General features: G+C 51.5%; 1 protein-coding gene across 2 annotated transcripts in view; it reads right to left on the reverse strand.

Moving 5' to 3' along the window:
* Positions 1-430: 430 nt before the first annotated feature.
* The window catches only part of LOC144722062 (ammonium transporter Rh type B-like), a 28,320-nt gene continuing 12,053 nt past the window's right edge, over positions 431-16,697 (reverse strand). For both annotated transcript variants that reach the window (XM_078600154.1, XM_078600155.1), the window contains exons 2-10: positions 13,580-13,772; positions 13,121-13,271; positions 11,840-11,987; positions 8,955-9,121; positions 7,754-7,891; positions 5,298-5,431; positions 4,561-4,745; positions 3,164-3,237; positions 431-2,565 (exon numbers count right to left, since the gene is read on the reverse strand). In XM_078600154.1, coding sequence (XP_078456280.1) covers positions 2,488-2,565; positions 3,164-3,237; positions 4,561-4,745; positions 5,298-5,431; positions 7,754-7,891; positions 8,955-9,121; positions 11,840-11,987; positions 13,121-13,271; positions 13,580-13,772 — 1,268 coding nt within the window. In that variant the 3' untranslated portion in view covers positions 431-2,487. The remainder of the gene's footprint in view (positions 2,566-3,163; positions 3,238-4,560; positions 4,746-5,297; positions 5,432-7,753; positions 7,892-8,954; positions 9,122-11,839; positions 11,988-13,120; positions 13,272-13,579; positions 13,773-16,697) is intronic.

Genomic DNA, 16,697 nt, shown 5'->3' on the forward strand with positions numbered 1-16,697 from the left:
AGGTTTGTTTTTCTTCCTGTATCAGGTCGATGACGCACGTGCACGTGGATTCAGTATGGAAACAAGAAACAAAAAATAAAAACCCCGCTCGCAGTGGCTTCATCGTCAGCACAGGTGGACCCACTGACAAGAGAGGCACACACAAGGCGATGGCTCCATCATCGGCGCTGTCTCCACCGCGAAGCTTTGCAGGAAAACTGGTGAGGTGTGGGTGCCAAAACAATGGTGCAGCATCACCACCACACATTGCAACCGTGTTCCAATTATCAATTAGTCCACGTGAGTCCATCATCACCTGAGACTGGAAACTCCCAAAGTGGGCACTTCATTGCCTCCTTGTTTGCCATCTCTTTAACCTGGAATCACAAACCGCCACTGGAATGCAGCATCAGCGCGTGTATAATGAACTAAACGTAGATTACACAAAAGGTTTAGAAGATAATCCGTTTATTGCTGCTTCATCTTTATTTCAGGAGGGTGGTAAAAAAAGAACCTGTTGGGTAGCGTCAACAAGTGAAAGGTGTTTGTGCGGAAAGTGATGTTAACTTAAACTCAAGACAGCTGCGATGGATGTTACGCAATTATCATTATTAATATATCGTAGTTTAATAGCTGATGCTTTTTTAAAACAAAAGGCTGAGTAATAAGGGAACAAAAGCACTAAGTAAAAATTGCGTTCACGCTTTTAAAATGCATTATTTCAGAATAGCAATGTTTAAAATATGATATCCCTGTTAAAAAATACCTGCAGCGGATTCGTTTTATGGGAACGCGCTTCTTTGAAAATATATTTATTCAGAGGTGTTGTCCGCCTTGTTTAAGGCTTGCCCCGAGTACGGAATGGCTTGTGCATGAATGTGGGCAGTGCAAATGCCGTATTCAGGAAGAGAATACAAAAAATAAAATTTAGACCAGAAAACAAAATCTGCAATGCACCCTGTAAATTGTTTCATCATAGCAATAAAATAAAACCAAAAAATATTTTCCTGTCATGTTAAAGTTCTGTAGCATTTTTTTCAAAACGACTTTTGTTGAGTTGGTCACCGAATTATAGTTTTGGACAGAAAGACACGATGCTAATTGTTGGGACAGGTTGATTGCAGCATGTGCCTAAAACCTTGACTTAAAGCTTTCGTGACTGCAGGAATTCATATTCTTGAGTCTTTCGGTAAAGACCCAACATTATCCATCTACGTGACTTTACCGAAAGACCCAAGAACATGTGTCTAAAAACTGACGTTTAACGGTGCAACTATTCAGCAATAATGCTGCACGTGATCATTATTTTGTCGTTCGGTATTACAGGGACTGCAATGAGCGCCTCATTAAAGGTGAATTTGGCTCTGCGAACATGCAACTTGTTCAACATCAAGGCGAAAACGGTTTGACTGTTGCACAGGCGAACATGGCTGTTATTGGCTGGATGAAGTCACGTGGCATTGATAGAGTCGTCAAGGGCAACATGTCAGCGCGTACAAAAATTGGTGGCAAACGACACAAACGTTTATGAATACAAAACTAGTGTCATGAAGCTTGCATAAAGTAGTATTTGAATTCTCTCCCCATTAGGACAAAAATTAGGAAACATTTTCCTCTTAGAAAATATTTTCTTCTCAGAAAATGTTTTCCCTTGCATTAGATATTTAGGCTGGGTTTTCTAGGCAAGAAGGGCTGGGTGGGACTGGCCTCGCATGAACTGTGTTATTGTCAAAAATGTATGTGGTGTTGGCTAGAATAGGTCAATAAGGTAAAATATAGTATGAAAAATGGAAGTACAAAAGTGTAAATTGGTTAAAATAGGCTGATGCGTGACATTTGGAGACGCGATTGTTAATTGCATAAACGTTGCATCATTTAACTTCAGCTCAAGGTTGAAGAGCGTAAAACAATGGATAAATGTTTATTAAACAATTCATGGCACCCTGGTTTATAGACTCTAATCAGCCACTCAAAACTACAAACTTATACTTGTTGTGCACTATGTCTTATTTTCCAAATCCGTTATTAAAAAAGTTTCAAATGTTACTTGTCAAGCAGAAGACATTGCAAGACATGTTCACATGTGTCAGTGGGAAGGAAATTGATGATGATGAAAAAAATAAAAACAAACACAATCTTAATTCACTAAACCTACCTCCTCTTTGAAAACATTTTGCCGGAAAGCAAAACTGCCTCGATTCGTGTAACTTTTCAACACTGCAGGGTACTGGATAATGCTGCAAAATTGTTAAATCTGATCCCGGCTGGCGCAATAAACAATGACGTGTTGACGCCAATTGACGAATACGAGTGTTGGTGAGTCTATGAACATTCGTTTGACGTTGGAGTGTTTTGGGATGCTGGAAGGCACATGAGCAAGGGTCTGTGGGTGAGCGTTGCGTGAGAGTCTTGGCATATATGGTGGCCACGGTGGTGGTGGCGGTGGTGGCGGTGGTGGTGGCGATAGTGGTGGCGGTGGTGGCGGTGGTGGTGGTGGCTGTGCTCATCTTATGCTTGCTCCCCATCTCCGCCAAGCTTCTGGTGAACGGAACCCAGTTCCTCTTCCTCCTCCCCCTCCCCAGGGACCTTGGCAAACATCGCACATACAAGCACATCGGCACGTGTGTTAACGTCCAAGAAAATAGACAAAGACAGAGATCCCCCGCGTAGCCTTTAGCAGACTTTTGGGACAAGTGCTGTTAGCGAGCACCTATGAAGGCCGGCACGGTACACGAGGGGGTGGCTGACCAGCACCACGCCCGACCGCCTTTGTCTCCCCAGTGATGATGTTTACACATCACTGCAACCAGGTACTCATTTGAGGCTGAGCCGACCTAAGGAAGGCCCATGACCGGTTCAGATAATCCTTACTACCCAGTAAGGATTATCTGAACCGGTCATGGGCCACCGTTGCTGTGCGTGGTTAGGAACCGGGCATGGGTCACATGGAGGGGATCGCATGGCGGTGCGAACAACACGCAAGTGGCATCGTGGGGCACGGAAAACACGGTGGCGCACGCGTGCGTGTCTGCGCGCGTGTGCGAGCGCGTGCGTGTGTGCGTTTGTGCATGTGTGAGCGCGTGTGTGCGCGTGTGTGCGTGTGCACGCGTGTGTGCGTTTGTGCACGTGTGAGCGCGTGTGTGCATTTGTGCGTGTGTGCGCGTGTGCGCCGCGCGCCTTGTACCTCCCAGTAGATGTTGTCCTCATAGCAGTTCTTATCGGGGGGCTGCCCCCAGAAGGGCAGCTTGAGGATGAATCCTGCGACAGACAGGAAAGGAGGTGGGGGGGGGGGGGAAGGGGAAACGCGTTGCAGTCACAAACGTGTCATCCACCGCCATTGAAATGCGACGTTGCAACGCGCGGGGGGCTTCTGGGGTTCCGTCTTCCTCCGTCTCTCTCTCTCGGCGAGAAGTGTCACACCGAGTGACGTTCACCGGCGACGCAAACATTTACCGTAGGTGCAAATTAAAAAGGGAAGAATACGATGAACCCCTCCCCCCCCCCCCCCCAATGCCCAATGGTGTTGAATCATTGTGTAAATTTAGCACAAGATTTCGCGCAGACGCTCGCGTCATTCTCGCACTGGCGTTCAGCTCATTTGTTTGGCCACGTCGAGTTATATTGGGCCCGGAGGCGCCTCGGTTAGAGCGCACGCATCACGCCGCTGCAAGAGATGATGGCCGTCGGGTGACGATGGCTACGACGTGGCAGCCGAGGCGATGGAACGTGTCCCGGAGCGCGTCCTCCGTGGTGATGGAGCGATGGAAATCGGCTCGCAAGCAACTGCCGGGCGGGATGTTGCTTCACAGGACTGTGCGAGATGGCGATGGCTTGGGGAGGCAGCGTGATGGTTTTGGCCGATGATGACGATGATGGTTATCATGACGTGTGGGTGAGCAGGTGGATGAGTGGTAAACGGCAGTGTAGCGGTTATTGAGCTGCGCTACGAACCCGGAGACCCGAGTTTGATTCCCACTACCTGGAACTGTCCTGGGACTCTCATAGGTCGACTCAGCCTCAAATGAGTACCTGGTGCGGTGTTTAAACATCGCCACGAGAGAGACAAAGGCGGTCAGGCGTGGTGTTGGCCATCCTCCCCCTCGTGTGCCGTTCCGGCCTTCATAGGTGCTCGTTAACAGCACTTGCCCCAACAGTCTCTTAAGGCTATACGGGGAATCTTTGTCTCTTCGAGTGGTAAGCACAGGGCCAGATTAACGGATATTAAAATAGTTCCGTTCGTGTCAACACCTGAACTGACTTTACAATTCATGTATGACATTGAAAAGGCCAGAACCCAAAAAGCCAAGGTCAATCGCAACGTAGCGTTTGGCATCATCGGACATGGCTGGCGGTAAAACAGTGAATGGAAGGAAGTGAATACGCAAAGAGGGGGGCCCCTCAAAGCTATAACAACCCGGTCCCCCCCCCCCATCCAACTAAATCTGGCCCAGGATATGAATTACGAATTCACAGCAAATCTCACCAACGACGATGGTGCCTCCTCCGATGTCGTCGACGAGAACGATTTATCGCGGGCGAGCGGGTGAGCGAGTGGATGCCGATGCACGTGTGGGATCTCACCGGTAATGAGGCCGCCTCCGATGGCCATGCCGAGCGTGACGAGGATCTGCAGCGCCTGGAAGCCGCCCTGCAGCAGCGGCGTGCGCCCCTGCCCGGGTTCAATGTCTTTGTAGACCTGCGCGATCCGCTTGAACTCCACGCTGTTCACGTCGCTCGGCACCAGGTCGGGGAAGGTCCGGTACAGGCTGCGGCGGGCGACAGGACGGGGTGACGGTAAACGGCGCAGCCCTGCGATTGCACTTTGCTCGCACCGCTGGCACCCGCGTCGACTGGAGGGAGATGTAGAGAATCTCCCACCCCCTCCCCCCACCCCCACACAAGTCGTCCTCCACCCTCGCACCCAGAGGGGGGAATTTGGCCTACTCTTCCACGCCAGGAAGATATCTTGGAAGAGGTGGGAGGGTTTTCATTTGCTTGGTGTGTGTGCGTGTGTGTTGGGCTTCTGTCACGCTGTACGTAGCCGGCCGATTATATATGATTTGGTGCTCATAAATAAATGAACATACAGCGTTGTTGGCATGAATGACGTTATGTATATATGAAACGAAAGTGTCATCATTATTATGATTATCATCCAAACTTTAACCCCCGCCGCACGCAACCTGCGATCCGCCAACCGCTCTCGGCTACGGAGCCGAGAGCGCCGTCACCACCGCACCACGGCGTACATCGTTGACGCCGCCACCATCCACCACCGCCTCCGCCCCCCCCCCCTCCACCGCGTCGTTTTGCCGTACCTGAATCCGTACACCTCCTCGGAGGCGCACGCAGCCACCACGGCACCGGCGATGCCCGCGAGGATGCCCGGGAGGCCGTGCAGATTGTGAACGCCGCAGGTGTCCTGGATTTTCAGCTTGGAGGCCAGGACGGGCTGCGAAGTGGTCAAGGGGTCGTCGGGACATCGCAGGCAAAGGATTGGCGGATCACCGGCTTTGCCTCGGACGACGGGGATGGTTCAGTTTCATTTGTACGTGTTTGGGTGGTTTGTTCACCTTCCTTGTATTTTCCGCTCCTATCGTCCAGAAGTTATATTTTGGCATACTCTTCTACGCACGCTGGCCAAACGTCCTCGAAGAAGTGGGAGCAACGTCCACACTTTACCCCGCCACTGCACGTGACCTGCCGATTGAGTAACTTCACTGTATATATCTATACTGCTTTGGTGGATGGAGGTGGAGGGATTGAGAAACGTGTCCACACCTTTGCAGGTCCAACACGCTAGCCATGACAACATGGTAGTAAAACCCGAGTACAGTATAACAATAGTAATTTATAAAATATATAATTGGGCAGTGGGGAAGTGCTCCCCACTCCCCTGATGATGGCCCTGAGCTCGTGATGGGAATTCCACATTCCTTTGCCAGTCACAAATTGGTGCTCATTTTATTGAATATGGAGGGATGATTGACTGAGTTGAAGCTTGGCCAGGATATGCACGTGTGTGGGTGCATATGTGCGTACAAACGTGTTCACAATGATGATTGTATGGGGTTTGAGCCCCTACTTTAATGTAACATTTCATATTTGTACAGGGGTTTGAGATGCAATCGTATGAATGATGCAATATAAAATGAAATCAAAGGGTTGACACAGTCAGGAATCCAGATCTTAAATCTCTGTTCTGTTAGCGCACACCATCTGGGTCTCTACCAAGAACCTCTGACCCCACGGGACCACAAAGTGCACCTAGCCTGGCACGCGCTCAGCGGTGACATTAGCACCGCTTCGCTTCGTGACAAATGGCAGGTAGTGTTGCTGTGTGTTTCAACGCCGCATTCTCGTTTGAAGCATTTGATAACGGATGTTCGAATTCTTTCACACCGTACCTAGCCAACCGTGCCTTATCAAGCTTTTAACTTTGATAAAGCTAATAAGGCAAATTCGTTAATTTGTTTTTATTACATTTTAACACGAAGCCTTTCAGCTGTGAGCGATTCTCAATAAACAGCGCTGCAACCTCCCAGCCACAAGATGTTTTTTTTTGTTGTCTGATGACCTCCAAAGCTCAAATAATTTCAAGGGGACCACCAGATCAATATATTTCATTGTCAATTTCTGTATAGCGCCCTTCAAAAAAAAAATCTAAGAGGCCACAGTATAACACTGCTTTCCTCCTCCGACAAAAAAAACGAAAAATCTTTATCAGGTCCAAAGCCCGAGCATCTGCCCGCATAAACACACGGCGGCTGAGAGCGACCGCTTGGATAAAAATGCGGCAAAACAAATCTCGTCGCCGACTTGCTCCATTATTGCTGATGGAGGAACTGGGATAGTTTCATGAAGAAGAAAAACAAATTGGACCCATTGAGACGCCAGACGAGCACGTGAACCCGAGGCCCAGAGTGCATAATCAGGCGGAGCGGGGCATTACCGCGAGCAGTCAACAAAAAAATACAAACTGGAAATCGCTCCGTACGCACGCGGTCCGTTCTGGGTTGATGTGTAGCGGCAGCGGGTGGCAGTTAATGACAACTTGCAATGGGAATGTAGAATTTCCGGCGAGAGTTCAACGGCGCAAGCAGAGCGATGCGCGCCGTCACACTCGCGTGAGAGCACGAAGAAGACCTGAACCTCCCACTCATCGTACGGCAGAAGCTGGATACAAGCACACCCCTCGTGTGCTTGTATCAGAGTTGCCCTTTGCTGCCCCCCCCACCCACCCTCTCCACAAGCATAATGTCAGCTGTAAGCATGTGTTGCTTATAATAGAAGTGTGCTTATAACAGATGTGCTCCTATCCAGCCTATAATACAAAGCCAGAGCAGTGCAGGAGAGCTCATCTTTCCTGGCACCACCTGAGCCAGTGGTGGAAATTCCACATTTCCACGTCGGGGACCAGAACGTCCAGAGAACGACAACGTCGTGGTACTTATTTTTATCGACCCCGCAGGGATGATGGATGGGCTGAGTTGAACCCTGACCCGGATTTTGAACTCTCAACCTTCCCGATTGCGAGTCAAGCGCGCGAAGCACAGCGCCGTAGCAGGCTGGCGCCTCGAGTTGCCAACCACTCGTCAATGGAATTGGCCAAAACACATTTCAATTCCTGGACCGTTTTGAAAAATGTCAACACTCGCCGAGGCTTTGCCGCAAAATGTCAACAAAGCCGTGCGTTACTCTACCGCTGGAACTGCTGGTGCTGCTGGTGCTGCGTTGTGTCCGGCGCGAGAGAGGGAGCGGTGCTTCCACGTACCGTCAGGTACTTGAAGCCGAAGGTGGAGATGATGGCGGCGATAAATCCCAGGATGAGGGCGCCGTACGGGCTGAGCATCATGTCGCCGCACGTGCCAACCGCCACGCCGCCAGCCAGCGACGCGTTCTGGATGTGAACCTGGGCGACCGCAGGAGGAGGAGGATGACGGCGCTCGATCGCAGCACGGAGACAGTCCGGGGAATCATTTGAACTAACTGCTAACTAGCTAAATATGCATATTTTTTTTTATTTTACCATGCAAATTCCACTGAGCTATGTAGCTCTCTTTCAGAAGCGACCCTGGCCACAAATGGCAGCTCAACGCTGCGGCTCATCGCATGCAAATTTTATAGCCGGCAAGTACTCCAAACGCGTGATGATTCTAAACGTGGATGGGGAAAAACCGGAGGACCCGGAGAAAAATCCACACGACCACAGGAAGAACATGCAAACTCAGAAAATACAGGCGTCAGGGTCTGAATCGAACCCACGACATATTGTGTATCAGGCAAGGGAGGTCATATCTCCCCACGCGCGTCCCTGAGTAGCGCTCGTGGTTTACCAGACGTCCTGAGACGAACTTGAAATGTGACTTCCGCCTCCTTAAGGTAAACTGCCTTTAGTCAAGACGCGCGCACGCGTGTGTCTGTGACGTCGAATTAGCCGACGCGTGTGACGTCACACCTGCCTAGGAGCATTCTGGGTAAATATCGAGTGGGAGATGAAGCTCGGGGCGATGGGTAAACTGTCGCGTTAGGTGCCCGCACCGCACCGGCGCAACCAGACACAAACATTCACTGCAAACATGACAACAACAACAACACGACCACGACGACGTTGATGATGATACAACTGATCGGCAGTCCTTTGTGCCAACTCACTGGGTGAAGGCCTCCCCCTATCCGTGTCAGTTGTGGGCGGTTGTTTGACCATACCTCATGACGCTGGCCACTGCGGTTGTTAAAGGTGCTGGGGGGGGGTTTAGATATCATTGCTGCTGACGACGGTGACGTCGCTGGCGAAGTTCAAAGGGCAAATGGATGATGATGATGATGATGATGGCGATGATGATGATGATGATGGTGGTGACCACAATAATAAAGATGACGGTCGTGCTGCGACCGCTGTTGGTGGCGATGATGATGCCAACAACAAAAATTGGTGTTGGTCGCGGCGGCGGTGTTGGTAGCGGCGGCAGTACCATGTCGAGCTTGCCGTGGTTGTCCAGGAGGCTGGAGATGACGATGGTGGTGAGCACGCACGAGGCCAGGGAGAAGTAGGTGTGCATGACGGCCCTCATCTGGTCGTCCCCGTGCAGAGCGATGGCCGAGTTGAAGCTCGGCCAGAACATCCACAGGAAGAGGGTCCCTGCACGGCAGCAGCAGCAGCAATAGTAGCGAGCGCAACAACAACAATGAACATTTGCGATGCGCTCGCAACCCACAGCCACAGCAGCTCTGATGCTGAAACCAACCGAGCCCTCTAGTGTCCGGGGCCCTTTCCTCCGGCTGTCATTCGACTCTGAGCTGCGACCGGTAGCTGTAGCGCTGCACCCTGACACTGCCCCCACAGCGCTACACCATGACACTGCCCCCACAGCGCTGCACCCTGACACTGCCCCCACAGCGCTGCACCCTGACACTGCCCTCACAACGCTGCACCCTGACACTGCCCCCACAGCGCTGCACCCTGACACTGCCCCTACAGCGCTGCACCCTGACACTGCCCCCACAGCGCTGCACCCTGACACTGCCCCCACAGCGCTGCACCCTGACACTGCCCCCACAGCGCTGCACCCTGACACTGCCCCCACAGCGCTGCACCCTGACACTGCCCCCACAGCGCTGCACCCTGACACTGCCCCCACAGCGCTGCACCCTGACAATGCCCCCACAGCGCTGCACCCTGACACTGCCCCCACAGCGCTGCACCCTGACACTGCCCCCACAGCGCTGCACCCTGACACTGCCCTCACAACGCTGCACCCTGACACTGCCCCCACAGCGCTGCACCCTGACACTGCCCCCACAACGCTGCACCCTGACACTGCCCCCACAGCGCTGCACCCTGACACTGCCCCCACAGCGCTGCACCCTGACACTGCCCCCACAGCGCTGCACCCTGACACTGCCCCCACAGCGCTGCACCCTGACACTGCCCCCACAGCGCTGCACCCTGACACTGCCCCCACAGCGCTGCACCCTGACACTGCCCTCACAACGCTGCACCCTGACACTGCCCCCACAGCGCTGCACCCTGACACTGCCCCCACAGCGCTGCACCCTGACACTGCCCCCACAGTGCTGCACCCTGACACTGCCCCCACAGCGCTGCACCCTGACACTGCCCCCACAGTGCTGCACCCTGACACTGCCCCCACAGCGCTGCACCCTGACACTGCCCCCACAGCGCTGCACCCTGACACTGCCCTCACAACGCTGCACCCTGACACTGCCCCCACAGCGCTGCACCCTGACACTGCCCCCACAGCGCTGCACCCTGACACTGCCCCCACAGCGCTGCACCCTGACACTGCCCCCACAGCGCTGCACCCTGACACTGCCCCCACAGCGCTGCACCCTGACACTGCACTAACGACGCTGCACATCTCGTGCTCACTATGCCCGTGTTTATTCCCCGCCCCTCTTACTTTGGCCCCAAGTCGCCGCTTTTACCCCCTTCGACGTGCTGGCGATTTAAAACGTAAAGAACAAAAGAAAAAGACAAAGAAAAGCGTGATTATGAAAGTTCATAACTTAGATGTTATCCTCGCAATTACTGCTGTATTACAATAATTAGTATTGTATTCATAATTGCAACTAATAATAATTTAATTTATTAAGCGCCATTAAACAACTAATGATAGAGTAGTATATTTTCGAAGAAGCTATCACATCGTGTGCACTTATATATATTTTGCTTGCAGATTTTTTTGTCCTCGCCTATTCCCATCGAGGTTCCAGTATTCACAATACAACAATGGTGACCACATCATTTATTATGCGAGTTAGCGACAACGCATTTATATTCCATAAAATTGACATCGCACGGAGGAAAAAAACAACAACCCAACCCCCCCCGCCCCCCACGTTCTAATGTCACAACGTTCGCCCTCAACCTGATGTTTCAAAAACAAAACCCTTTCTTGGGCGGTGGCTTAAGCGAGCACGGGTCATTTGCGAGGGCGCGCGCTTTTTGACCATCCGCCGTTTCATTCTCAACGTGGGAGAAACCTTCACTCGGGAAATTTCAAAAGGGGGAACCCGTGAACGCCTCGCCTCAAGACCAGCCAATGCGACCGGCCGCGCACCCAATCAGCAGCTCGCACGCACACACTATCCTCGGTTCCTTGGGAAAACTACAAAGTCGTCATAATTTGCGCGACATCCACAAGTGCAGATGAACACAACGGCCGCGTGCATGGGCTTGCCCCCGCTAATGGCGAGCAGAGCTCCGCACAACACGTCTGGAAATTGAATTCGTGACAGCCTGCTGTAATTAAATGTAATTACATTTTTCGCACGTACTCAAGGGGGGTGGGGGGGGGGGTGACACTTTGCTCCTGGGTGAGTACATCGGGGTTAGAGGCGCGGTTCACTGTTGGGGCTATACCTTCTTGCGAACAACACAATTTCCCACTCTTTAATTACATGCAGGCTGATCATTTTTCATGATACTCGTAAGCATTACCCCCGCCACCCCCTCCCCTGATAATGCAACAAATGTAACAAGCGAGCCTTCAATAAGCAAGCTTAAGCCTGAGGGGGGAGAAGATGAATAAGAAGATGGGAAGAAAAAAAGGACTCCAAAGCATTGGCAGGAACGTGTAAGCGTTGAGATGACGTAGATGCATGTGAAATTAGTTTACTGAAGTGCGCCCATTAGAAATGTTTATATGTACTTATGTTGAAATGAACAAAGTGAATCCAATGATATTGTTATATTATAATGCATATTCGTGTATTATTATAAGGTATCTCAATCCTAAACTGAGCATCGAGTGGGGCCCATTGAAGTTTGTAATTTTGAGCAAGTGGTGACAATTCCACATTCTCAGGGCGGGAGTCTATCCATCCGCGTGCTCACCGATCATGGCGAAGAGGTCAGAGTGGTACACAGCACCCTCCTTGGGGTGGCCTTCCTCAAGGCCCTTCCTGTAGAGCATTCGTGTCACCGTGAGCCCGAAGTATGCGCCGAAGATGTGGATTATCATCGAGCCGCCGGCGTCTTTCACCTGGAAAGCCACGGGAAAGTTCACATCATTCACCTAATTCTGGCAAACCGCCCGACAAAGCTGGTTGTAATCCACCGGCGACGCGTCACAGTCCTCGAATTGTAAATGTTGTGGGTTTACTCTCCAACACGCCGGTGTGCTCAACTAGTAACTAATCGGTAGGTTTTGTTATCTTGACGAACCTTACTAATTGCCTGTGTCGGATGGTGGTGAGTTAACGACACATTTATATTATACACGATCTAACCCAAAGCAACCTTTATTATGACTAAGCAGGCGTGTTTATAATAATAATAATGCCCTAATTGGTGTTTGAACATCTTAACACCTGTTTTATTGCCAGAAAGGGTAAAACCTATTCTTATTTGTTCATACTATTGTTATTTTTTTATGCATAATTGCATGTATCTATTTAAAAACACAATTGCTGAGCACAGACCCAAAGGCCCCAAAAACGTCAAGCGGATACACCGCAGTGAGTCGCTTGGCAGATCACGCGTGGTGGGGGTCACGTGTGGATCCTCCCACCTCCTCTCATGAAGAGTAGGCCAAACAGCCCCTGGAAGGGCTCTCTAGATCTCCCTCTGGCGGAGGCCTTTTTGACAGCAGTGGCGTGAGTGAGCAGTTGCAGGTGCTGCATCTTTACCCTCACCGTCGTAGTACAAAGAGGTAAGGTCCACTGAGCTACGTAGCTCTTTGTCTAGAAGTGACCTGGCCGCAAACGATGGCTCAACGAAGTGGCTCATCATGTGGACATTTATCGGAGCCAAATTCTCTGAACGCCTTGTTGTTTCTATATGTGGAGGGTTAAAAAACCGGAGGACCCGGAGAAAAATCCACGCGACCACAGGGAGAGAGACATGCAAACTTCGAATATATGTATGTACGTTAAAATTATTTCGCACCGTACGTAGCGAGCCGTCCTAATCGGAGGTGCGGGGGAAGGACGACAAACTAAACACACAAAAAAACTTGCAACAGACGTCAGAGTCGGGATAGAACCAACGACCTCCTGGCATACCAGGCGAGGTAGTTAACATCTCGCCACCGTGGCGAGTGGGTGCCACAACGGCAACAGCAACAACGTGGTCATTAAACCACCAGCCCCCACAGCCGCTGGGGTGCCTCCTCACCCGCAGGATGTAGATGCCCACGAACTCGTTGACGGCGAAGATGAGCTCCTCGATCACGGTCATGATGAGCAGCTGCACGGGGCTGGTCTTGCCCAGCACGGCGCCGAAGGAGATGAGCACGGCGGCGCTGCAGAAGTCCGCGTTGATCATGCTGCGGGAGAGCGGGCGGGCGGGCAGGCGGGCGGGGAGAACGACGGAGACACGGGAGGAGACACGGGGGACACAGGACGCACGGGAGGTCACACGGGCAAAGACACGGGAGACAAGGGAGGAGACACGGGAGGAGACAAGGGAGACACGAGCGCCGAGTGTTTATTGCGACCCACGCCATCGCGATTGTCACCTTTTAAAAGAAAAAAACTACTTGCGTGTTAAACGTATGCACGTGAGGGTCGGAAAGCGTAGGGTGGGGGAGCTAGGGAGGAGACGACTCCGTTCCGCAGGGTCTCAGCGGCCTACCTCTCCAGGCCGACCTTGATGGTGCCGGTGACGGAGTCAAAGTGCTGCACCCAGCCCTGCACCAGGATGGCCCACTGGATGCCGAAGCCGGCGATCATGAAGTTGAAGCCCACGCTGCTGTAGCCGTAGCGCTGCAGGAACGTCATGAGGAAGCCGAAGCCGACGAAGACCATCACGTGCACGTCCTGGAAGCCTGGGGGGGACGACGAAGGGCATTAAACGTGAGCGGTATGATTTGGATCAAAGGATTTTTTTGTTTTTTTTATGGGGGGGGGGGGGGGATGTGCACTGCCGCTGGGGGTAGTGACCACGGTTATGCCGGGTGGCGCGTTCGCCACCTGTGACAGAGATTTGCGGATGGATCCCGGGCGCGCTACCGTCGTCAAGGAGCGTAAACCACAATCGCGCGCACTCTGGGTCATCCTCGCAGCAGCAGCAGCGGTGGTGGCTTTTGGCTGGCCATCGACACGATGACGGCGGTCACCGCATCGCACGGCGCTTTCAGATGTGCTTCTGTGGCCGTCTGGAACACAAGTTTACCAAATTTGGAAATTGCTCGCAAATGTTTTCATTGGCTCCAACCAAATTAGCAACGTGGACCCCCCTTCTGTGAAGCTACTACGGACGACACCGTGATATTTTGGGCTGATTACGCAACCTTTAAATACACCGCAGCGCATGGATAGTCGGCTCGAAACTGAGTCAGTAGCCACGAGTTGCCGAGATTTGATATAATTATGGTAGAGTAGGACTCTAACCAGCGATGACGATGGGTGCTGACCAAAATAATTAGTTAAGAGATATATTCATATATTATATTATTATATTATGTTTTATTTTTATTATTTTATCATTTCCATTCTACGTGACTTTACCGAAAGAACCAAGAAGAAGAAGAAGTCTAACCCAGTGAGATTTAAACCTTCCCTGGTGGAGGCAACCTTCTTAATAATTGGAAAACAATATACACGTGTTTTTTTTTTACAGCGTTTTGGAAATCCACTGCTGCATGAAGGCGTTGTTAGTCATGGAGATTTATCCGGAAAAAAAAACTTCACCACGCTGATCTCAGTGCAGGCTGGCGACGGTGGTGGAAGGCGTGGAGGGGGTGGGGGGGGCCCGGGACAAGGTTCAAACATCACTCGACGCCACTGATGATGCACGACGTGGCCTCCGAGTCGAACTCAGACCGCCGGGTTCGTGGCGCAGTTCGTGAACCGCTTGGTGCCCCACGCTATCCATGGCTGGCTGCTGCATGCTGGTGGTGGTGGCAGCCGTTGGTGGGAGTTAAACTGCAGTGGTTCTTAACCTTTGCTGCAGGCCTGCAGCCCTTTAGTTCTCGATTTGTAAAAAAAAAGTTAATAAATACATAGGGTTTGATGAAACAGGAGGTTGTACTTTGGTATCCGTGCTTAATTCGTGTTTGCGATGATTTACCTTCTAAAAAAAAAAAAATCTGGCCACGTCTCGCACCCCCAGAAAGGGCATCTCGCACCCTCAGGCAAAGACCCAGGTCTAGAGGTTCACGAGAAGCTTTGGCTAATCGTGAAACGTATCCCAACACCAGTAGGGGGCACTCGGTGTACGTCTGCCGGCGCAATGACACTCACACACAAAGACAAAGATCCCCCGTATAGCCTTAACAGACCGTTGGGGGCAAGTGCTGTTAGCGAGTAGTAGCGCCTATAAAGGTCGGCACGGCACACGAGGGGGTGGGGTGGACAACACCACGCACCGGCCGCCTTTGTCTCCCCCCGTGGCGATGTTCACACACCGCACCGGGTACTCGTTTGAGGCTGAGTCGACCTAGGGGAGGCCCAGGACCGGCTCAGATTTAATCGTCAGCGATGTTGGCCGCGCGCGGTGCGCTGACTACTACTACACTACCGATCCCCTCCCTACTGCACACACCCCCAACGCTTCACGACTGCGGCCCCTGTTGCTGTAGGCGAGCGCGCACACGCGTAAGCACGTGGCGTGATGGGTAGGGAGGGAGGCGTGGTGGAGTGCGGGTGGCGAATGCGCCAATTGAAGAGGCCGTGTCGAGCGCCTGATCTGATAATGGATAATGGTGAAGGGGCCTCTCACTGAACTGAACCACCGAGCAGATGCGACGATAGATATGAAGCAAGCGTGGCATCCCCCCCTCCCCCCAGTATTTCAAAAGGAGCGTTTTCTTGACGTTTAAGCAAGATAAATACGTGTTTGGCAGCGGTGCTGATAGTGGTGGTGGAGAAGCAAAAGCCTGGAAAATATGGCAATGTACCACCATCACGAATAGCAAACTCTGGCTTTTAAGTGAGAACCAAAACAAATACATTAGAAGCCGATGTTTGGGGTAATGGCCCTTTGGGGATGGAGGAGGAGGAGGAGGGGGCAGACGGCTGCGAGAGTTGCAAGGAGCCATTTGACAAAATGTGGTGGGAACCACGTGGACTCAACAGAGCAGTTGCTTTTGCAGTTTTCAAATCGCACATGGCGCACCTCGCGACGCACATTTACACAGATAAAGCAATTAAGAAGAACTAAACTAATGTCAACACAACCGGCTATTAAGTATGTAATGCGTTTTCATGTTCTGTGTTGAATGTATAAATCGGGTGAATGCCAAAGTGTACAAAAAACAACCCCGAATATCTTTGGTGTTGCCTTGTACCGATACACTGGTAGCTTTGAGCGAGTGGTGAGAATTCCGCATCCCTCTGGAGGGAGGCCAAGTGTAATCACAAGAGAACAACCGCTGTCTGTACTAATTGTTTTTAGACCCCATCGGAATGGTGGCCTCACACGACTGCCGCACAACGCAGCAAAACTGTCCAGGCGATTGAACTCCCAAAATCAGCTCTGAACATCCACGCCTCTAACATTTACAATCGGAGTTTCGTGACGTTTCGCCAGTAAAATCATCTAGCTTCATCAGACGACAGCCAGATTTCTTATTAAGGAACGAAACAGGTGGACTTCACAAATCTGACTGTCGCCTGATGAAGCTAGTTGTAATTACAGTACTCAGATTGTAAATGTTGTGGCATGGCTCTCCAACAAACACACCCGTGCGCTCTACTAGTAACGAATTGGCACGTTCTGTTTACGCGACAAACCTTACGAATCGGCTGTG

This window comes from Lampetra planeri, chromosome 13 (assembly GCF_965212315.1).
Source record: "Lampetra planeri chromosome 13, kcLamPlan1.2.h2, whole genome shotgun sequence".
NCBI classification, from domain to species: Eukaryota; Metazoa; Chordata; class Hyperoartia; order Petromyzontiformes; family Petromyzontidae; genus Lampetra; species Lampetra planeri.